General features: G+C 53.2%; 2 protein-coding genes across 2 annotated transcripts; one reads left to right on the top strand and one right to left on the bottom strand.

Annotated features, from left to right (window-relative positions):
- Positions 1 to 1,056: 1,056 nt before the first annotated feature.
- LOC149428191 (nicotinate-nucleotide pyrophosphorylase [carboxylating]-like) lies at positions 1,057 to 3,280 on the top strand (the record flags this gene model as incomplete). Its single annotated transcript, XM_089667619.1, has 2 exons — positions 1,057 to 1,188; positions 1,766 to 3,280. Coding segments are annotated over 2 exons (396 nt in total), but the record flags the coding sequence as incomplete, so codon positions are not given.
- Positions 3,281 to 18,954: 15,674 nt separating this feature from the next.
- On the bottom strand, positions 18,955 to 24,606 carry LOC149428190 (myosin regulatory light chain 11). The gene is made up of 7 exons (XM_089667618.1): positions 24,542 to 24,606; positions 23,361 to 23,456; positions 21,796 to 21,871; positions 21,319 to 21,423; positions 21,028 to 21,106; positions 19,811 to 19,859; positions 18,955 to 19,332 (listed from the first exon to the last, which is right to left on the bottom strand). The coding sequence occupies exons 1-7, from the start codon at positions 24,542 to 24,544 to the stop codon at positions 19,228 to 19,230; spliced, it is 513 nt and encodes a 170-aa protein (XP_089523744.1). The 5' UTR covers positions 24,545 to 24,606; the 3' UTR covers positions 18,955 to 19,227.
- Between the last annotated feature and the right edge of the window lie 218 nt (positions 24,607 to 24,824).

Raw genomic sequence — 24,824 nt, 5'->3', positions numbered from 1 at the left:
TGGGGGATACTAGGGTTGATGTTGGGGTTGTCTGTGACCTCAGAGGATCTCTTTGTTGGGCTCCAGGTGTATTATGGAGGTGATGGTGGGGGGCATATGGTAGGGGTGATGGAGGGGGACATATGGTAGGGGTGATGGAGGGGGACATATGGTAGGGGTGAAGGAGGGGGACATATGGTAGGGGTTATGGGGGGACATATGGTAGGGTGATGGGGGGGGACATATGGTAGGGGTTATGGGGGGGACATATGGTAGGGGTGATGGGGGGGACATATGGTAGGGGTTATGGAGGGGGACATATGGTAGGGGTGATGGGGGGGGAACATATGGTAGGGGTTATGGGGGGGACATATGGTAGGGGTGATGGGGGGACATATGGTAGGGGTGATGGAGGGGGGGGAACATATGGTTATGGTGATGGAGGGGGACATATGGCAGGGGTGATGGGGGGGACATATGGTAGGGGTGATGGGGGGGGAACATATGGTAGGGGTTATGGGGGGGACATATGGTAGGGGTGATGGAGGGGGACATATGGTAGGGGTGATGGAGGGGGGGGAACATATGGTTATGGTGATGGAGGGGGACATATGGCAGGGGTGATGGGGGGGGACATATGGTAGGGGTGATGGGGGGGGGACATATGGTAGGGGTGATGGGGGGGACATATGGTAGGGGTGATGGGGGGGACATATGGTAGGGGTGATGGGGGGGGACATATGGTAGGGGTGATGGGGGGGGACATATGGTAGGGGTGATGGAGGGGGACATATGGCAGGGGTGATGGGGGGGGACATATGGTAGGGGTGATGGAGGGGGACATATGGCAGGGGTGATGGGGGGGACATATGGTAGGGGTGATGGGGGGGGACATATGGTAGGGGTGATGGAGGGGGACATATGGTAGGGGTGATAGTGGGGGAACAGTAGGGGGGATGGTGGAGTTGGCTGTGACCTCAGAGGGTCTCTATGTTGGGCTTCAGGTGTATTATGGAGGTGATGGACATCTGATGTGTTGGCCCCCATCTTCCCGGTGGATGTCTTTGTCTCCTGTAGGCCCTGCGTGGTGTGCGCTCCGTGGCTGGTCACACTCTGAAGGTGGAGGTGGAGTGCCGGTCGGAGAAGGAGGCTCTGGAAGCTGCGGAATCTGGAGCCGATATCATCATGCTGGATAACTTTACCCCAGAGGTACCCAGCTGCCCTTTCTGCTCATTGGCTGTCCGCCCCCTTCCTGACCCAGGGCTGACTGGAGCTCCCAACCATAGAGTGATGGGTGGGCCTCTTTCATTGCCCCATAATGCACTGGAGGTACTGCGGGGACATTCTATTGGCTGCTGTAGAATAATGGAGGCAAAGTATAGGACTCCACCTACTCTGGGTGGGAGGAAGAAGGGCAACCAGTTATATTCACAGCCCCCCAGAAGGTCGGGACGCCCGGGGAGGGGACACCAACCAGATCCAAACCTGGAAGTGTGATGGAGACACACGGAGGGTGCAGGTGATGCCCTCCCAGTGGCCATGTGAGGTTCTCTCTGGATTCTGGCTTCAGAGATGAAACTGTATGTGTGGATGAGTCACCCCAGAGGGGCCACAGACAGCAGTACAGACCTGACAGGGGCCCTAACCCCTCCCCATACCAACAACTGATAGGAATTGGCTCCGCTACAGTGTTTGCTGGATAGAATGAGAAGGTCTCTGATTGGTTGCCTGGGATGACCGTCTGATGGTGATCAGTAACGTTCTCTCCGTATCTCTTCCTTCCTAGTCCCTCCATCATGCGGCACTCTCGGTGAAGACGGCGTACCCCAGTGTGGTGGTGGAGGCCTCCGGAGGGGTCACCCCCCACAATGTCCTGCACTTCCTGGGGCCCCATGTGGATGTAGTGTCCATGGGCTGCCTGACCCAAGGCTATCCGCACATCGACTTCTCCCTCAAGCTGGCTAAAGGCATCCGGACCCTTTCTGTACCCCCAACTCTGACGCCTGACCCTGTGACCCCGACACCTGAGCACTGTGACCCCGATATCTGACCCCATGACCCTGATATCTGACCCTGTGACCCCAACATCTGACCCCCGACACCTGAGCACTGTGACCCCGACACCTGACCCCATGACCCTGATATCTGACCCTGTGACCCCGACACCTGAGCCTTGTGACCCCGATATCTGACCTTGTGATCCCAACACCTGACCCCATGACCCTGATATCTGACCCTGTGACCCCAACACCTGAGCACTGTGACCCCAATATCTGACCCCATGACCCTGATATCTGACCCTGTGACCCCTACACCTGGGCACTGTGACCCCGATATCTGACCCCATGACCCTGATATCTGACCCCAACATCTGACCCCAACACCTGAGCACTGTGACCCTGATATCTGACCCTGTGACCCCAATATCTGACCCCGACACCTGAGCACTGTGACCTCGATATCTGACCCCATGACCCTGATATCTGACCCTGTGACCCCAACATCTGACCCCGACACATGAGCACTGTGACCCCGACACATGAGCACTGTGACCCCGACACATGAGCACTGTGACCCCGACATCTGACCTTGTGACCCCGACACCTGACCTCATGACTCTGATATCTGACCCTGTGACCCTGAGACCTGTGACCCCCGATATCTGACCTTGTGACCCCGACCTCATGACCCTGATAACTGACCTTATGACCCATGATACCTGACCCTGTGACCCTGATACCTGAGCTCTGTGACCCGATATCTGACCCTGTGACCCCTCTAACCCCAGCTTCTGAATCTGTGTCCCCACCATTGTTTGGGGCTCTAACCCCGATACCTGGACCATCCCCCCAGAGTTCCTTGCTGTGGACCCGGAAGCTTGCAGCGGTGCTGGTCACACAGTCCAGATCTCCTTCCATTATCCGGCTCTCCGGGAACCCGCATATCGCCTCCCTATATGGTGGAGAAGACCGGCCGTCTCCGGAGTTCAGGGCTCCTCCAGGATGCATCGAGCTGGAAATTCCCGACTCCTCGGCTGTCATGCTGATCCGCTCTTTCATCAGTCACTGACACCCATGCAGATCAGGAGTCCTGGCCTCACTGGCTACATGCTTGTTTGATGCCAGATACAGCCAGGAGGTCAGCAGTGACACCCCGGAGTTTGGGTGTCATTGATGGTCGGACACATTGGTGGCAGTCATGGAATTCCCAGCAGAAACCGTACCATGTGACGGGGAATGAGCGCGGTGGGAGGGGCTTATCCTGGCCGTACTCAGAACTATTAAACTGTCTTACCTGTTCAGCCCATCTGGTGTTCTCTCTACGGCCTCTTCATACATTTGTTTTCACCCAACATTCACTCATCATTCACCCACCAATCGCTCATCATTCACTTATCATTCACCCACCAATCGCTCATCCATTCACCCACCAATTGCTCATCATTCACTCATCATTCACCCACCGTTCACTCATCATTCACCCACCAATCACTCATCATTCACCCACCGTTCGCTCATCATTCACCCACCGTTCACTCATCATTCACCCACCAATCGCTCATCATTCACTCATCATTCACCCACCAATCACTCATCATTCACCCACCGTTCACTCATCATTCACCCACCAATCACTCATCATTCACCCACCGTTCACTCATCATTCACCCACCAATCACTCATCATTCACCCACCGTTCACTCATCATTCACCCACCAATCACTCATCATTCACCCACCGTTCGCTCATCATTCACCCACCGTTCACTCATCATTCACCCACCAATCACTCATCATTCACCCACCGTTCACTCATCATTCACCCACCAATCACTCATCATTCACCCACCAATCACTCATCATTCACCCACCAATCACTCATCATTCACCCACCGTTCGCTCATCATTCACCCACCGTTCACTCATCATTCACCCACCAATCACTCATCATTCACCCACCGTTCACTCATCATTCACCCACCAATCGCTCATCATTCACTCATCATTCACCCACCAATCGCTCATCATTCACCCACCAATCGCTCATCATTCACCCACCAATCACTCATCATTCACCCACCATTCACTCATCATTCACCCACCAATCGCTCATCATTCACCCACCAATCGCTCATCATTCACCCACCAATCACTCATTCACTCATCATTCACCCACCAATCACTCATCATTCACCCACCGTTCGCTCATCATTCACCCACCGTTCGCTCATCATTCACCCACCAATCACTCATCATTCACCCACCGTTCGCTCATCATTCACCCACCGTTCGCTCATCATTCACCCACCGTTCGCTCATCATTCACACACCGTTCGCTCATCATTCACCCACCGTTCACTCATCATTCACCCACCGTTCGCTCATCATTCACACACCGTTCGCTCATCATTCACCCACCAATCGCTCATCATTCACCCACCAATCGCTCATCATTCACCCACCAATCGCTCATCATTCACACATTCTTCTAATTGGAGTCAGCTGGAAAATCCGGGGTGAAAGCTGTGTGAATGTTGGGTGAGGCAGCAGTGAACCTTGTGCTACCCCCACCAGGGCCGTCACCTGTCCAGCCCCTCCCATATACCCGGGGGAAGATTATAATGAGGACAGAAGGGGCCCCGGACTGCAGGAGGGCCCAGGAGGAGCCAAAGAAAGTCCAGCCCTGCGGAGCTCTTCATAGGGTGGAGGTAGAAGCTCTGCAAGTCCTTAGAAGGTGCTCAGTGATGGCGGCCAGTACAGTGCCGGGACAAGGAGCAGGAGCCACAAACTGCCCCCCCAACCCCTCCCCCAGGAGCTGTGAACTGCCCCCCAACCCCTCCCCCAGGAGCCGTGAACTGCCCCCCCAACCCCTCCCCCAGGAGCTGTGAACTGCCCCCCAACCCCTCCCCCAGGAGCTGTGAACTGCCCCCCAACCCCTCCCCCAGGAGCCACGAACTGCCCCCCAACCCCTCCCCCAGGAGCTGTGAACTGCCCCCCAACCCCTCCCCAGGAGCCGTGAACTGCCCCCCAACCCCTCCCCCAGTAGCCGTGAACTGCCCCCCAACCCCTCCCCCAGGAGCCGTGAACTGCCCCCCCAACCCCTCCCCCAGGAGCTGTGAACTGCCCCCCCAACCCCTCCCCCAGGAGCTGTGAACTGCCCCCCCAACCCCTCCCCCAGGAGCCGTGAACTGCCCCCCAACCCCTCCCCCAGGAGCCGTGAACTGCCCCCCCAACCCCTCCCCCAGGAGCCGTGAACTGCCCCCCCAACCCCTCCCCCAGGAGCCGTGAACTGCCCCCCCAACCCCTCCCCCAGGAGCCGTGAACTGCCCCCCCAACCCCTCCCCCAGGAGCTGTGAACTGCCCCCCCAACCCCTCCCCCAGGAGCTGTGAACTGCCCCCCCAACCCCTCCCCCAGGAGCCACGAACTGCCCCCCCAACCCCTCCCCCAGGAGCCGTGAACTGCCCCCCCAACCCCTCCCCCAGGAGCTGTGAACTGCCCCCCAACCCCTCCCCCAGGAGCCGTGAACTGCCCCCCAACCCCTCCCCCAGGAGCCGTGAACTGCCCCCCCAACCCCTCCCCCAGGAGCTGTGAACTGCCCCCCCAACCCCTCCCCCAGGAGCCGTGAACTGCCCCCCCAACCCCTCCCCCAGGAGCCGTGAACTGCCCCCCCAACCCCTCCCCCAGGAGCCGTGAACTGCCCCCCCAACCCCTCCCCCAGGAGCCGTGAACTGCCCCCCCAACCCCTCCCCCAGGAGCTGTGAACTGCCCCCCCAACCCCTCCCCCAGGAGCTGTGAACTGCCCCCCCAACCCCTCCCCCAGGAGCCGTGAACTGCCCCCCCAACCCCTCCCCCAGGAGCCGTGAACTGCCCCCCCAACCCCTCCCCCAGGAGCTGTGAACTGCCCCCCCAACCCCTCCCCCAGGAGCTGTGAACTGCCCCCCAACCCCTCCCCCAGGAGCCGTGAACTGCCCCCCAACCCCTCCCCCAGGAGCCGTGAACTGCCCCAACCCCTCCCCCAGGAGCCGTGAACTGCCCCCCAACCCCTCCCCCAGGAGCCGTGAACTGCCCCCCAACCCCTCCCCAGGAGCCGTGAACTGCCCCCCAACCCCTCCCCAAGGAGCCGTGAACTGCCCCCCAACCCCTCCCCCAGGAGCTGTGAACTGCCCCCCCAACCCCTCCCCCAGGAGCTGTGAACAGCAGTATAGGGTGCAGGTCCAGCCCTTTGTGCCCCCCTCATGTTGCAGCACCTAAGGCAGCTGCCTGTTCTGCCCCTATAAGAGGTATGTAAGGGAGACTGGGATTGGGCAGGTATTGGCCCAAACTGTACAAGTCTCCGCCTACTTCTTGGATTGGCCAACTGCCCACCTGTGGTTGGATGACCCATCCGCCATCTTGTGTCATAGTCCCGCTCACCATGTCCCTGGCCGCAGGGACCCCACACACGGGTCTCCAGGACATGTGACCCATCAGCATGGACACACACAGGAGCAGATATTCTCTTCTTGTCAGGGACATCATTTGTCAGCCATTGTCCCCCCCCCCCATCCCCTCCCCCCATCCCCTCCCCAGGTATACAAGGCCCGAGGCATTGCCTTCCATCACAGGGGCTGCAGCTGAGGGTCGGGGGAACAAGGCGCCCTCTTTCCTCCCCCCAAAGCCCCCTTCAGCTGGGCACGCTCATACCCCAGGGGGACTCAGGCCAGGCCCCCCATGGTGTGTACCACCTCGCCTGGGACTTCAGTCCTACAAAGAGCCCTTTACATCAATATTGGGGTGTTCCATGCCCCGCCTGCCTTGGCCTCCCCCCACCTGACTCCACCATTAACCCCCCAATACAGTACTGGAGGAGGGGCTTCACTGAAAGGGGGGCTAACACCTGATTACACCCTTCCCTTCACCATACCAGGGAACAGAGACATCTAGTGGCCGACAAGATAACTGCACCTCCCACCTTACAAGATTTGTAACCAATACAACCCCCCAAATACATGACTGTGCCCCCCCAATACATGACTGTGCCCCCCCAATACATGACTGTGCCCCCCAATACATCACTGTGCCCGCCCCCAAAACATGACTGTGCCCCCCCAATACATGACTGTGCCCCCCCCCAATACATGACTGTGCCCCCCCAATACGTGACTGTGCCGCCCCAATACATCACTGTGCCCGCCCCCAATACATCACTGTGCCCCCCCAATACATGACTGTGCCCCCCCCAATACATGACTGTGCCCCCCCAATACGTGACTGTGCCCCCCCAATACATCACTGTACCCGCCCCAATACATGACTGTGCCCCCCCAATACATGACTGTGCCCCCCCAATACGTGACTGTGCCCGCCCCCAATACATCACTGTGCCCGCCCCCAATACATCACTGTGCCCCCCCAATACATCACTGTGCCCGCCCCCAATACATCACTCTGCCCGCCCCCCAATACATGACTGTACCCCCCCAATACATGACTGTGCCCGCCCCCAATACATCACTCTGCCCGCCCCCCAATACATCACTGTGCCCCCCCAATACATCACTCTGCCTACCCCCCAATACATGACTGTGCCCCCCCAATACATGACTGTGCCCCCCCAATACATGATTGTGCCCCCCCAATACATCACTGTGCCCCCCCCAATACATGACTGTGCCCCCCCAATACATCACTGTGCCAGCCCCCCAATACATCACTGTGCCCCCCCCAATACATCACTGTGCCCGCCCCCCAATACATCACTCTGCCCGCCCCCCAATACATCACTGTGCCCGCCCCCCAATACATCACTGTGCCCCCCCAATACGTGACTGTGCCCCCCCAATACATGACTGTGCCCCCCCAATACATCACTGTGTCCGCCCCCCAATACATCACTGTGCCCGCCCCCCAATACATCATTGTACCCCCCCAATACATCACTGTGCCCCCCCAATACATCACTGTGCCCACCCCCCCAATACATCACTGTACCCCCCCAATACATCACTGTGCCCGCCCCCCAATACATCACTCTGCCCCCCCAATACATCACTCTGCCCGCCCCCAATACATCACTGTGCCCGCCCCCCAATACATGACTGTGCCCCCCCAATACATGACTGTGCCCCCCCAATACATGACTGCCCCCCCAATACATCACTGTGCCCGCCCCCCAATACATCACTGTGCCCCCCTCAATACATCACTGTGCCCGCCCCCCAATACATCACTCTGCCCGCCCCCCAATACATCACTGTGCCCCCCCAATACATCACTGTGCCCGCCCCCCAATACATCACTGTGCCCCCCCAATACATCACTGTGCCCGCCCCCCAATACATCACTGTGCCCCCCCAATACGTGACTGTGCTCCCCCAATACATGACTGTGCCCCCCCAATACATGACTGTGTCCACCCCCAATACATCACTGTGCCCGCCCCCCAATACATCACTGTGCCCGCCCCCCAATACATCACTGTGCCCGCCCCCCAATACATCACTGTGCCCCCCCAATACATCACTGTGCCCGCCCCCCAATACATCACTGTGCCCCCCCAATACGTGACTGTGCTCCCCCAATACATGACTGTGCCCCCCCAATACATGACTGTGTCCACCCCCAATACATCACTGTGCCCGCCCCCCAATACATCACTGTGCCCGCCCCCCAATACATCACTGTACCCCCCCCAATACATCACTGTGCCCCCCCAATACATCACTGTACCCCCCCAATACATCACTGTGCCCGCCCCCCAATACATCACTGTGCCCGCCTCCCACCCATTCATGATGAAGACTGGGGGGTAGACATACTAAAGTCATTGGAAGCCGAAGAGACTTTCTTGGTCTGTACCCCCACTGTGCCCATTATGAGGGGTTCCCACCATCCCTGTACTGAGTTCCCGGGTCTGTACACCCGCTGTGCCCATTATGAGGGGTTCCCACCATCCCTGTACTGAGTTCCCGGGTCTGTACACCCGCTGTGCCCATTAGGAGGGGTTCCCACCATCCCTGTGCCCATTATGAGGGGTTCCCACCATCCCTGTGCTGAGTTCCCGGGTCTGTACCCCCGCTGTGCCCATTATGAGGGGTTCCCACCATCCCTGTGCTGAGTTCCCGGGTCTGTACCCCCGCTGTGCCCATTATGAGGGGTTCCCACCATCCCTGTGCTGAATTTCGGGGTCTGTACGCCCGCTGTGCCCATTATGAGGGGTTCCCACCATGCCCGTGCTCATTATGAGGGGTTCCCACCATGCCTGTGCCCATTATGAGGGGTTCCCACCATGCCCGTGCTCATTATGAGGGGTTCCCACCATGCCTGTGCCCATTATGAGGGGTTCCCACCATGCCCGTGCCCATTATGAGGGGTTCCCACCATCCCTGTGCCCATTATGAGGGGTTCCCACCATGCCTGTGCCCATTATGAGGGGTTCCCACCATCCCTGTGCCCATTATGAGGGGTTCCCACCATGCCTGTGCCCATTATGAGGGGTTCCCACCATCCCTGTGCCCATTATGAGGGGTTCTCACCATGCCTGTGCCCATTATGAGGGGTTCCCACCATCCCTGTGCCCATTATGAGGGGTTCTCACCATGCCTGTGCCCATTATGAGGGGTTCCCACCATCCCTGTACTGAGTTCCCGGGTCTGTACACCCGCTGTGCCCATTATGAGGGGTTCCCACCATCCCTGTACTGAGTTCCCGGGTCTGTACACCCGCTGTGCCCATTAGGAGGGGTTCCCACCATCCCTGTGCCCATTATGAGGGGTTCCCACCATCCCTGTGCTGAGTTCCCGGGTCTGTACCCCCGCTGTGCCCATTATGAGGGGTTCCCACCATCCCTGTGCTGAGTTCCCGGGTCTGTACCCCCGCTGTGCCCATTATGAGGGGTTCCCACCATCCCTGTGCTGAATTTCGGGGTCTGTACGCCCGCTGTGCCCATTATGAGGGGTTCCCACCATGCCCGTGCTCATTATGAGGGGTTCCCACCATGCCTGTGCCCATTATGAGGGGTTCCCACCATGCCCGTGCTCATTATGAGGGGTTCCCACCATGCCTGTGCCCATTATGAGGGGTTCCCACCATGCCCGTGCTCATTATGAGGAGTTCCCACCATGCCTGTGCCCATTATGAGGGGTTCCCACCATGCCCGTGCCCATTATGAGGGGTTCCCACCATCCCTGTGCCCATTATGAGGGGTTCCCACCATGCCTGTGCCCATTATGAGGGGTTCCCACCATCCCTGTGCCCATTATGAGGGGTTCCCACCATCCCTGTGCCCATTATGAGGGGTTCCCACCATCCCTGTGCTGAGTTCCTGGGTCTGTACACCCGCTGTGCCCATTATGAGGGGTTTCCACCATCCCTGTGCTGAGTTCCTGGGTCTGTACACCCGCTGTGCCCATTATGAGGGTTCCCACCATCCCTGTGCTGAGTTCCCGGGTCTGTACACCCCGTTGTGCCCATTATGAGGGGTTCCCACCATCCCTGTGCTGAGTTCCCGGGTCTGTACACCCCGTTGTGCCCATTATGAGGGGTTCCCACCATCCCTGTGCTGAGTTCCCGGGTCTGTACACCCCGTTGTGCCCATTATGAGTGGTTCCCACCATCCCTGTGCTTTGTACGATTATTATACTGGTCATTCCAGAGACAATTTCAGGTTTGACATGGGTGATTCTTGTGAAGAAGGTTCATCCACGGGGCCACCACTGGAAGCCTGAAATATTAAACAAATGATGCAGCAATATATAATACAGGGACCCCACAGGGACCCCACAGGGACCCCACAGTGTATAGGATCCCTTATGGGCCATGTATAGTGAATGATCAAACACAGGCAAGGGGGGAAACCCCTAAAAGCACACAGGGGTAGTAGTCACGTGACCCCTTCAGTCCCCAATATGGGACATAGATATATATTTAGTGACAGGAACTATAATGTGAAGAATCAACACATCAGAAACGTCCGGCGATCAACGTGACATTCCTTCTGGTCATACAAGTACGAGGAATGGTGATCCTCACACCCTGGAATGGGGTCCAATTGTGGCTGTAATGGCCTCTCACCTCCTCCCTGGGACCCTACAGGGCCACACAGCATTTGTTATACCACCGCTGGGTCTGGACAGCACTCCTCACGGTTGGATGACTTGAGAGTATTTCCCCAGCAGGCTACTTCCACCTCTCCAAGGATGTCCTTACGGGTCAGTAACCAAGATGGAGCCCAACTCAGATCCCCAGAAGAGAAGAGACCTCCATAGTGTAGACGTTCAATAATGACATTAAAGTAAGCAAAGTTCAAACTCACATGAGCCGTGAATCGTACAGCATGACTCCCATACGTTGGGTGTAGGCATAGAGACAAAGGGTGTTCCAAGATGGCGCTACGCCGGAAGTGTGTCACCACGCTGTGCCATCGACGCGTTGCGTCACGTGACCTCGTGACTTCATCAGGACTTCTGAAGAACACACACCATGGGATGGAGATCATAGAACAGATCGGAACTGACCTTTGTAGGACACTCACCATGGGATGGAGATCGTAGAATAGATTGGGACTGACCTTTGTAGGACACTCACCATGAGATGGAGATTGTAGAACAGATCTTTGTAGGACACTCACCATGAGATGGAGATTGTAGAACAGATCGGGACTGACCTTTGTGGGACACACACCATGAGATGGAGATCGTCGAAAAGATCGGGACTGACCTTTGTAGGACACACACCATGGGATGGAGATTGTAGAATAGATCGGGACTGACCTTTGTAGGACACTCACCATGAGATGGAGATTGTAGAACAGATCGGGACTGACCTTTGTAGGGCACTCACCATGAGATGGAGATTGTAGAACAGATCAGGACTGACCTTTGTAGGACACTCACCATGAGATGGAGATTGAAGAACAGATCGGGACTGACCTTTGTGGGACACTCACCATGGGATGGAGATCGTCGAAAAGATCAGGACTGACCTTTGTAGGACACTCACCATGGGATGGAGATCATAGAACAAATCGGGACTGACCTTTGTAGGACACACACCATGGGATGGAGATCGTCGAAAAGATCGGGACTGACCTTTGTAGGACACTCACCATGGGATGGAGATTGTAGAATAGATCGGGACTGACCTTTGTAGGACACTCACCATGAGATGGAGATTGTAGAACAGATCGGGTCTGACCTTTGTAGGACACACACCATGGGATGGAGATCATAGAACAGATCGGGACTGACCTTTGTAGGACACACAGCATGGGATGGAGATCATAGAACAGATCGGGACTGACCTTTGTAGGACACACACCATGGGATGGAGATCGTCAAAAATATCGGAACTGACCTTTGTAGGACACACACCATGGGATGGAGATCGTCGAAAAGATCGGGACTGACCTTTGTAGGACACTCATGGGATGGAGATTGTCGAAAAGATCGGGACTGACCTTTGTAGGACACTTACCATGAGATGGAGATCGTAGAACAGATCGGGACTGACCTTTTGTGGGACACACACCATGGGATGGAGATCATAGAACAGATCGGGACTGACCTTTGTAGGACACACACCATGGGATGGAGATCGTAGAACAGATCGGGACTGACCTTTGTAGGACACTCACCATGAGATGGAGATTGTAGAATAGATCGGGACTGACCTTTGTAGGACACTTACCATGAGATGGAGATTGTATTATAGATCGGGACTGACCTTTGTAGGACACTCACCATGAGATGGAGATCGTAGAATAGATCGGGACTGACCTTTGTAGGACACTCACCATGGGATGGAGATCGTCGAAAAGATCGGGACTGACCTTTGTAGGACACTCACCATGAGATGGAGATTAAAGAATAGATCGGGACTGACCTTTGTAGGACACTCACCATGGAATGGAGATCATAGAACAGATCGGAACTGACCTTTGTAGGACACACACCATGGGATGGAGATTGTAGAATAGATCGGGACTGACCTTTGTAGGACACTCACCATGGGATGGAGATTGTACAATAGATCGGGACTGACCTTTGTAGGACACTCACCATGAGATGGAGATTGTAGAATAGATCGGGGCTGACCTTTGTAGGACACACACCATGGGATGGAGATTGTAGAACAGATCTTTGTAGGACACATACCATGAGATGGAGATTGTAGAACAGATCAGGACTGACCTTTGTAGGACACACACCATGAGATGGAGATCACAGAATAGATTGGGACTGACCTTTGTAGGACACTCACCATGAGATGGAGATTGTAGAACAGATCGGGACTGACCTTTGTAGGACACTCACCATGGGATGGAGATTGTCGAAAAGATCAGGACTGACCTTTGTAGGACACACACCATGAGATGGAGATCGTCGAAAAGATCAGGACTGACCTTTGTGGGACACTCACCATGGGATGGAGATCGTCGAAAAGATCAGGACTGACCTTTGTAGGACACACACCATGGGATGGAGATTGTAGAATAGATCGGGACTGACCTTTGTAGGACACTCACCATGGGATGGAGATCATAGAACAGATCGGGACTGACCTTTGTAGGACACTCACCATGAGATGGAGATTGTACAATAGATCGGGACTGACCTTTGTAGGACACTCACCATGAGATGGAGATTGTACAATAGATCGGGACTGACCTTTGTAGGACACTCACCATGGGATGGAGATTGTAGAATAGATCGGGACTGACCTTTGTAGGACACTCACCATGAGATGGAGATTGTAGAATAGATCGGGACTGACCTTTGTAGGACACACACCATGAGATGGAGATTGTAGAACAGATCGGGACTGACCTTTGTAGGACACACACCATGAGATGGAGATCACAGAATAGATCGGGACTGACCTTTGTAGGACACTCACCATGGGATGGAGATCGTCGAAAAGATCAGGACTGACCTTTGTAGGACACACACCATGGGATGGAGATTGTAGAATAGATCGGGACTGACCTTTGTAGGACACTCACCATGGGATGGAGATCATAGAACAGATCGGGACTGACCTTTGTAGGACACTCACCATGAGATGGAGATTGTACAATAGATCGGGACTGACCTTTGTAGGACACTCACCATGAGATGGAGATTGTACAATAGATCGGGACTGACCTTTGTAGGACACTCACCATGAGATGGAGATTGTACAATAGATCGGGACTGACCTTTGTAGGACACTCACCATGAGATGGAGATTGTACAATAGATCGGGACTGACCTTTGTAGGACACTCACCATGAGATGGAGATTGTACAATAGATTGGGACTGACCTTTGTAGGACACTCACCATGGAATGGAGATCATAGAACAGATCGGGACTGACCTTTGTAGGACACTCACCATGAGATGGAGATTGTACAATAGATCGGGACTGACCTTTGTAGGACACTCACCATGGGATGGAGATTGTAGAATAGATCGGGACTGACCTTTGTAGGACACTCACCATGAGATGGAGATTGTAGAATAGATCGGGACTGACCTTTGTAGGACACTCACCATGGGATGGAGATTGTAGAATAGATCGGGGCTGACCTTTGTAGGACACTCACCATGAGATGGAGATCGTAGAACAGATCGGGACTGACCTTTGTAGGACACTCACCATGGGATGGAGATCGTCGAAAAGATCAGGACTGACCTTTGTAGGACACACACCATGGGATGGAGATCGTCGAAAAGATCAGGACTGACCTTTGTAGGACACACACCATGGGATGGAGATTGTAGAATAGATCGGGACTGACCTTTGTAGGACACTCACCATGGGATGGAGATCATAGAACAGATCGGGACTGACCTTTGTAGGACACTCACCATGAGATGGAGATTGTACAATAGATCGGGACTGACCTTTGTAGGACACTCACCATGAGATGGAGATTGTACAATAGATCGGGACTGACCTTTGTAGGACACTCATTATGAGATGGAGATTGTACAATAGATCGGGACTGACCTTTGTAGGACACTCACCATGGAATGGAGATCATAGAACAGTACGGGACTGACCTTTGTAGGACACTCACCATGGGATGGAGATCATAGAACAGATCGGGACTGACCTTTGTAGGACACTCACCATGAGATGGAGATTGTACAATAGATCGGGACTGACCTTTGTAGGACACTCACCATGGGATGGAGATTGTAGAATAGATCGGGACTGACCTTTGTAGGACACTCACCATGAGATGGAGATTGTAGAATAGATCGGGACTGACCTTTGTAGGACACTCACCATGGGATGGAGATTGTAGAATAGATCGGGACTGACCTTTGTAGGACACACACCATGAGATGGAGATTGTAGAACAGATCGGGACTGACCTTTGTAGGACACACACCATGAGATGGAGATCACAGAATAGATCGGGACTGACCTTTGTAGGACACTCACCATGGGATGGAGATCGTCGAAAAGATCGGGACTGACCTTTGTAGGACACTCACCATGGGATGGAGATCGTCGAAAAGATCAGGACTGACCTTTGTAGGACACTCACCATGGGATGGAGATCGTCGAAAAGATCAGGACTGACCTTTGTAGGACACACACCATGGGATGGAGATTGTAGAATAGATCGGGACTGACCTTTGTAGGACACTCACCGTGAGATGGAGATTGTAGAACAGATCGGGACTGACCTTTGTGGGACACTCACCATGGGATGGAGATCGTCGAAAAGATCAGGACTGACCTTTGTAGGACACTCACCATGGGATGGAGATCATAGAACAGATCGGGACTGACCTTTGTAGGGCACACACCATGGGATGGAGATCGTCGAAAAGATCGGGACTGACCTTTGTAGGACACTCACCATGGGATGGAGATTGTAGAATAGATCGGGACTGACCTTTGTAGGACACTCACCATGGGATGGAGATCATAGAACAGATCGGGACTGACCTTTGTAGGACACACACCATGGGATGGAGATCATAGAACAGATCAGGACTGACCTTGGTAGGACACACACCATGGGATGGAGATCGTCAAAAATATCGGGACTGACCTTTGTAGGACACACACCATGGGATGGAGATCGTCGAAAAGATCGGGACTGACCTTTGTAGGACATTCATGGGATGGAGATTGTCGAAAAGATCGGGACTGACCTTTGTAGGACACTCACCATGGGATGGAGATTGTAGAATAGATCGGGACTGACCTTTGTAGGACACTCACCATGAGATGGAGATCGTAGAACAGATCGGGACTGACCTTTGTGGGACACACACCATGGGATGGAGATCATAGAACAGATCGGGACTGACCTTTGTAGGACACACACCATGGGATGGAGATCGTAGAACAGATCGGGACTGACCTTTGTGGGACACAGACTATGGGATGGAGATCATAGAACAGATCGGGACTGACCTTTGTGGGACACAGACTATGGGATGGAGATCATAGAACAGATCGGGACTGACCTTTGTAGGACACACACCATGGGATGGAGATCGTCGAAAAGATCGGGACTGACCTTTGTAGGACACTCACCATGGGATGGAGATCATAGAACAGATCGGGACTGACCTTTGTAGGACACTCACCATGGGATGAAGATCATAGAATAGATCGGGACTGACCTTTGTAGGACACTCACCATAGGATGGAGATTGTACAATAGATCGGGACTGACCTTTATAGGACACACACCATGAGATGGAGATTGTAGAACAGATCTTTGTAGGACACATACCATGAGATGGAGATTGTAGAACAGATCGGGACTGACCTTTGTAGGACACTCACCATGAGATGGAGATGGTAGAATAGATTGGGACTGACCTTTGTAGGACACTCACCATGAGATGGAGATCATAGAACAGATCGGGACTGACCTTTGTGGGACACACACCATGGGATGGAGATTGTAGAACAGATCGGGACTGACCTTTGTAGGACACTCACCATGAGATGGAGATTGTACAATAGATCGGGACTGACCTTTGTAGGACACACACCATGGGATGGAGATTGTAGAATAGACCGGGACTGACCTTTGTAGGACACACACCATGGGATGGAGATCGTAGAACAGATCGGGACTGACCTTTGTAGGACACACACCATGGGATGGAGATCGTAGAACAGATCGGGACTGACCTTTGTGGGACACACACCATGGGATGGAGATCGTAGAACAGATCGGGACTGACCTTTGTAGGACACTCACCATGGGATGGAGATCGTAGAACAGATCGGGACTGACCTTTGTAGGACACACACCATGGGATGGAGATCGTAGAACAGATCGGGACTGACCTTTGTAGGACACTCACCATGAGATGGAGATTGTACAATAGATCGGGACTGACCTTTGTAGGACACACACCATGGGATGGAGATTGTAGAATAGACCGGGACTGACCTTTGTAGGACACACACCATGGGATGGAGATCGTAGAACAGATCGGGACTGACCTTTGTAGGACACACACCATGGGATGGAGATCGTAGAACAGATCGGGACTGACCTTTGTGGGACACGCACCATGGGATGGAGATCGTAGAACAGATCGGGACTGACCTTTGTAGGACACTCACCATGGGATGGAGATCGTAGAACAGATCGGGACTGACCTTTGTAGGACACACACCATGGGATGGAGATCGTAGAACAGATCGGGACTGACCTTTGTAGGACACTCACCATGAGATGGAGATCGTAGAACAGATCGGGATTGACCTTTGTAGGACACTCAACATGGGATGGAGATCGTAGAACAGATCAGGACTGACCTTTGTAGGACACTCACCATGGGATGGAGATCGTAGAACAGATCGGGACTGACCTTTGTAGGACACTCACCATGGGATGGAGATCGTAGAACAGATCGGGACTGACCTTTGTAGGACACAGACTATGGGATGGAGATCATAGAACAGATCGGGACTGACCTTTGTAGGACACTCACCATGGGATGGAGATCGTAGAACAGATCGGGACTGACCTTTGTAGGACACTCACCATGAGATGGAGATCGTAGAACAGATCGGGACTGACCTTTGTAGGACACTCACCATGGGATGGAGATCATAGAACAGATTAGGACTGACCTTTGTAGGACACTCACCATGGGATGGAGATCGTAGAACAGATCGGGACTGACCTTTGTAGGACACTCACCATGGGATGGAGATCGTAGAACAGATCGGGACTGACCTTTGTAGGACACAGACTATGGGATGGAGATCATAGAACAGATCGGGACTGACCTTTGTAGGACACTCACCATGGGATGGAGATCATAGAACAGATCGGGACTGACCTTTGTAGGACACTCACCATGGGATGGAGATCATAGAACAGATCGGGACTGACCTTTGTGGGGCACACACCATGGGATGGAGATCATAGAACAGATCGGGACTGACCTTTGTAGGACACAGACTATGGGATGGAGATCATAGAACAGATCGGGACTGACCTTTGTAGGACACAGACTATGGGATGGAGATCATAGAACAGATCGGGACTGACCTTTGTAGGACACAGACTATGGGATGGAGATCATAGAACAGATCGGGACTGACCTTTGTGGGACACACACCATGAGATGGAGATCATAGAACAGATCGGGACTGACCTTTGTAGGACACAGACTATGGGATGGAGATCATAGAACAGATCGGGACTGACCTTTGTAGGACACAGACTATGGGATGGAGATCATAGAACAGATCGGGACTGACCTTTGTGGGACACACACCATGAGATGGAGATCATAGAACAGATCGGGACTGACCTTTGTAGGACACACACCATGGGATGGAGATCGTAGAACAGATCGGGACTGACCTTTGTAGGACACTCACCATGGGATGGAGATCATAGAACAGATCGGGACTGACCTTTGTGGGACACAGACTATAGGATGGAGATCATAGAATAGATTGGATGGTCATACCAATCAGTGTGTTTGAAGGAAACAAACCAAAGCCAAAAGGTTGAATAAAAACGCACTTTTATTGAGAACTTCCCCTGAGGATTCGGCTTCCAGCTTAAGACGTCACAGAGAAAATAGTTGAGGGCTACGGGGGGCGGGTTGTCGAGCAGAAGGAGAATGGGGCAGCAGATAACAGCCCCCTTTCGTCCCACCGGACAGAATAAATTACAGTTTTGTATTTGATGGGTCAATTTACAAAATACGCAATATACAGCAGTGGGGCGCTGCACCGGGTGTCGGGGCGCACAGCCCGCAGGGTGAACCTTCAGACCATTTACTCCTGGTCCTTGTCCTCACCGTGGGTGATGACATAGCAGATGTTCTTGTAGTCTACGTTGCCGGCCACATCAGGGGGAAATGCTGTCCACATGTTTTTGATCTGGTGGAAGGAGAAAAGATGGATGAGAAGACTGATATCCCAGAAGCATGAATCCCATCCCCCAAAATGTCATGACTGTCCCATTCCGACCCCTGAAATGTCATGGCTGTCCCATTCCAACCCCTGAAATGTCATGGCTGTCCCATTCCAACCCCCAAAATGTCATGGCTGTCCCATTCCAACCCCTGAAATGTCATGGCTGTCCCATTCCAACCCCCAAAATGTCATGACTGTCCCATTCCAACCCCTGAAATGTCATGGCTGTCCCATTCCAACCCCCAAAATGTCAAGACTGTCCCATTCCAACCCCTGAAATGTCATGACTGTCTCACTGCAACCCCAGAATGTTCCAGTCCCATCTTTAACTTCCAAAACCGAGAAAACTCTAATTTCCTTAGTTATCCCAAACACTCTGAGCCCAAACCCCCACCACTAAGACGTGTCATCCAGGTGACCCCAGTGTGGTCTCAGCTCTCACCTCTTCTGGAGTGAACCTGTCACACTGTGTGGTCAGAAGTTCCTCAAGGCTGCAAGAGAATGGGAGACAATGTTGCTGAAAGCATAGCTGGACACACAAATACAACATATGATGGGACGGATGGGGGTACAGGGCAGGTAGGTACACACAACAGGTTGGTATTGGGATGGTGGAACATATAGGGATGAGGTGGGGGACATTGGTGGGTATTGGAGCCATAATGATACAGTATGGAGGGGGATGTTCATCAGGGAGATACAGGTAGACATGAAGTATTGGTATGGATGAGGAGACAAATGAGGGATGGATGGACAGATGGATGAGGTGGTTGGATGGATGAGTGGTACAGGAAGATAGGGGTAGGTATGAGGTATTGGGGAGATGAGTGAGGGATGGTTGGGTGAATAGATGGTTCAATGGATAGTTGGATGGATAGATGAGGGGGTTGGATGGATGGTTGCTACAGGGAGATACAGGCTGGTATGAAATATTGGTATACATGAGGAGAATGGATGGATGGATTCATGGATGAGGGGGTAGGATGGATGGGTGGTACAGGGAGACACAGGTAGGTATTGGACTATGGGTGAAGACATGGATGAGAGGATTGGACAGATGGATAGTACCTGGAGATACCTGTAGGTATTGGACAATGGATGAATGAATATGGATGGGTGGTACTGGGAGATACCCGCAGGTATGAAATATTGGTATAGATAAGGAAACGAATAAGTGAAGGGTGGATGCAGGGGACGGACTGACAACTCATGGGGCCCCTGGGCAATTGAGGATCATGGGGCTCCTGTGTCCTCGCCCACACTCAAAAAAGCCTATAAAAAGGTACCAAGGGCATCTCATGGGGCCCCCTACTGACCCCGAGCCCTCGGGCAGTTCCCGAGTGCTCGAATGGTCAGTCCGCCCCTGGGTGGATGGATGGTTGAGGGGGTTGGACAGATGGGTGGTAGTATAGGGAGATACAGGTAGGTATTGGACAATGGGTGAAGGGGCAGATGAGACAGTAGAATGGAAGGGTGTTAGAGGGTGATCCAGTCATTTATTGGATAAGAAGGGTTGGGTGGGATGGATGGATCCGGTGGTGGGAAATGTGGAATGAGCGGGATAATTGATCATTAAGCAGGAGGAAGAAAATGAAATTTTGTTGAAAATAAGGGGACGTCAGATGAGGAGGCTCTGAACATATGAGGGATAATACTCACAACTGCTTCTTGATGGACCCCTTGGCCTCAGGATCAAGCACCTTAAATGCCCCGGTGATAACATCCTCAGGATCAGCACCTGGAGGAAGACATATTGTCAGGGAAGGCAGAAGGAAAACACGACAGACATAGAGCCCACCTCTCTACACCTGTGATGGCCACCTAACCTACGGGCCAACTGCAGGCAACACTTTGGTCATCATGTTAGAGATGTAAAGTTATAAACTGTTACCCCCCCCCCCTTTCTTCATATCCACCCCTTAAAATGAACAGTATTCAGCTCCAGCTCACCCTTCAGCTTCTCTCCGAACATGGTGAGGAAAACGGTAAAGTTGATGGGTCCAGAAGCTTCCTTGATCATCTCATCCAGCTCCTCATTCTTTACATTCAGGCGGCCTGTGAGGAAGAGGAGAAGTGTCACACCAGCACACACACGATGCTCATTCCTCCCAAGACCAACACGATGCTTGTACTATGGGCCATACACTGTCATACCGGGGGCTACAGAGAACCTGGAGGGGCCATGCTGGAGGACAGTACATGATGGAGGTGGATTGTAGTACAATGGTGGAAGTGGAGGTTGATTGTAGTATATTGAAGGAGGTGGAGGGTAGGACAATGATGGAGGTAGAATGATAGCCATGGGGTTTAAATACAATATGGCGGAGCTCAGAGAGCTGAGGAAGGCCGGTGCTGAGGAGGAGATGGGAATTGAGCTTCCATCATACATTTGGGGTACATAATGGGTCCCGGGGGAAGGGCACTCACCCATAGCTGCGAATGTGTCTCTCAGATCCTCCTTGTCGATGATGCCATCTCTGTTCTGGTCAATCACTGTGAAAGCCTGAGGAGCAGAGAGGTGATATCAGTCTTGGATGGACAGACTTGTATCCTCACATAGGCGGCACAGACTGATCTCCATGTATAGGGACCAGAGGTGCTCCTCCACCCCTAGAGTTCTCTATGATCCCCGGGGTGACCAGGACCACAGCCAGGTGCATAGAGCCATGAAGACCACTTCCAGAGGGCTGTTCCTGGCTGATCTGGACACATCGGTGGAAAGTATTGAAGAACAACTGCTATGGGGCAGAGTCTGTAGTCACAAGTCCGAGGTAATGGAGAACATTGGAGCAGATTGTGCGCCTCCTCTGGTGTCCACCCAGAACTGCTGCTGATTCTAAATTTATCTTCCCCCCCCCTCCCCGCCCAGCACACCTGTCCCCCTCAGTCATCTCCTTCTATGTGACACCATCCTAGAATATCCCCCGACACCCCCTGCCCACCCCGGAGATATGTGACACCAGCAGCTGGTCTGGGAGGCCCCCCTTCCTCTCCAATAAGGCCAGGAGGATTGCGCTCCATCCACAGCAACCAATCAGCAAACTGCTCACAGAAAAGTGCTGAGTGGTTGGTTGCTGTGGCTGACTGCACTTCATACACCATATATAATGGGGGGGGGGTACATGTACACCATATATAATGGGGGGGTACATGTACATCATATATAATGGGGGGGGTACATGTACACCATATATAATGGGGGGGGTACATGTACACCATATATAGTGGGGGGGCGTACATGTACAACATATATACTGGGGGGGCGTACATGTACAACATGTATACTGGGGGGTGCGTACATATACAACATATATAGTGGGGGGGCGTACATGTACAACATATATACTGGGGGGGCGTACATGTACACCATGTATACTGGGGGGGCATACATGTACAACATATATAATGGGGGGGGCGTACATGTACACCATATATAATAGGAGGGGCATACATGAACACCATATATAATGGGGGGGGGCATACAACATATATACTGGGGGGCGTACATGTACAACATATATACTGGGGGGGCGTACATGTACACCATGTATACTGGGGGGGCGTACATGTACAACATGTATACTGGGGGGGCGTACATGTACAGCTGGACTTTATTTGGCGATCATGTAGTATGCAGAGTTGGCCAAACTCCCTCCATTTATAATGATGACCCAACTACATGGCAATGTCCACCCCCCCCCCATACTACACATCACTGAGCCCTTATTGGCTGGAAGAGTCACATGGCGTCTCTCCAGGTTGGAGACCTCCAGCCACCCTTAAAGCTGAACCCCCCCAGCCGGTAAAAGTTGACACCTCGCTCTACATCTTCCATCAATGATCGACACGATGGAAAGCATGCTTAGACGTTATAGAAGGTCATTCAGGATCCCATTGGACACAACAATGAGTGGATCCCAGAGAGGTGACCTACCCACCCCCCCTCATATCTGAGGGGCCACCCTGCTCCCCAGGGGCCCTGGCTCACTCACCTCCTTGAATTCCTGGATCTGGGTTTGGTCGAACATGGACAATACATTGGAGGATCCTCCTTCTGCTGCCTTTCTCTTGGCCTTCTTTGCTGGTGCCTGTGGAGGGAGGAGATGATGAGTGAGGGGTCAGCCTATGGGATAGGGGGGGGGGTGTAATACTTATAAGTGACCAGAGGTAAGTGTCCATAATGGGGAATAAAGTTCACAGGTAAGTACCTGCTAGAGGGGGAAGGAGGAAGCAGATATCTGGAAATAAGTGCATGCAATGAGGAATGTCAGGAATCTGTGGGTGAGGATGACAGTTTGGAGGTGTCAGAGGTAAGTACTCATGGCTACACAGAATAGGGGGTAAGTATCGTTAAGAGGTAACGTAGCTTTAGATGGGAAATTGGGGCATTGTGGTAGAACCATTAGAAGGAGTTGGAGGTAAGTACTATATTGTGGGGGCAATAAAGAGCATGTGGGAGATGGGTTGGGGGTCACACAGAGGGCTTGGGGGGCACATTATAAGAAGGGGCATTGGCAGAGAATGGGGGGGCTTAAAACAAATAGTGGGGTGTTAACAGACAAAAAACGGGGTGCTCGGGGGTGAAATAATGAGAAGGTCTGTACTTCGTGGTCAGTCTCACCCCAGAGAGGGGTGCAGGAAATGGGATTAGAGGGGTGATTGGGAAATGGGGCTTTTTCAGGGAGGGGGGGCAGTTTTTGACAATTACAGCAATAATCACACCCACCAAACATGAGCCACCAAGAATGTGCAGACTCTAGAGGTGTCCGAACACCCCACCCAGGACACAGACATGGGAACATTCCCAGCTCCTGGGGCTGCAAACCCTCCCTTCCCCCCCCAAGTGCCCCTCTTCCCCCCCAAGTGCCCCTCTTCCCTTCTACACTCCTCTTAGCTTATCCAATATGGAGGGGTTATAACCCGTAGCAACCAGAAAGACATAGGGCCAATGAGAGCAATGTGCAACGTGATTGGCTGCAGTGGGTGACATCCCAGTTCACATTGTCTTCTCTGTGTGGGTCCCCCAAATCTTCTCCTCAGGACCCCGACATCTCCCCCATCCTCCTCCAGCGGGACCCCGCTCCTCAACCACGTGACATAATCCAGGGTGGCTTCATGTTGGGTCTAGGCCGGACAGCCTGGCTTGGTTGGTCCTCCACTTGGGTAGACTTACCATCTCCTTGGTTGTGGTGGGTGCTTGTCCTGGTCAGAAGGAACGAGTGACATGGGAGAGAAGACCCCGGGGTGGGATTATATACCCCCGCCAGCCAAGACTCCGAGGCTAACTTTAGCCACATCCTCAACTTTGGCTGTAAGGAGGAGGAGGAGGATCTGAAGACAAAATTGTCCCGACCAAAATAGCCGGAGAGTCTCAAGACGCCTTCTGCTCCTTTCATGGAGAGACAAGGAGAAGGACAACAGCTGCAGGGGAGACAAGGCAGGGGAGGGGGCCCTCC

The sequence above is a fragment of the Staurois parvus genome, unplaced genomic scaffold (assembly GCF_062004578.1).
Source record: "Staurois parvus isolate SC_StPar_1 unplaced genomic scaffold, SC_StPar_1.0 ptg003424l, whole genome shotgun sequence".
NCBI classification, from domain to species: domain Eukaryota; kingdom Metazoa; phylum Chordata; class Amphibia; order Anura; family Ranidae; genus Staurois; species Staurois parvus.
The sequence above is the reverse complement of the archived record's forward strand: the minus strand, read 5'-3'. Positions and strand labels throughout refer to the sequence as shown.

What these genes read in the sequence shown, in the direction of transcription:
- LOC149428190 (XM_089667618.1), bottom strand. An exon ending in AGATCCAGGAATTCAAGGAG is followed by an intron (nt 21,872 to 23,360) that starts GTGAGTGAGCCA and finishes TCTGCTCCTCAG; the next exon opens with GCTTTCACAGTGATTGACCA. An exon ending in ACAGGTTCACTCCAGAAGAG is followed by an intron (nt 19,333 to 19,810) that starts GTGAGAGCTGAG and finishes TCCTTCCACCAG; the next exon opens with ATCAAAAACATGTGGACAGC.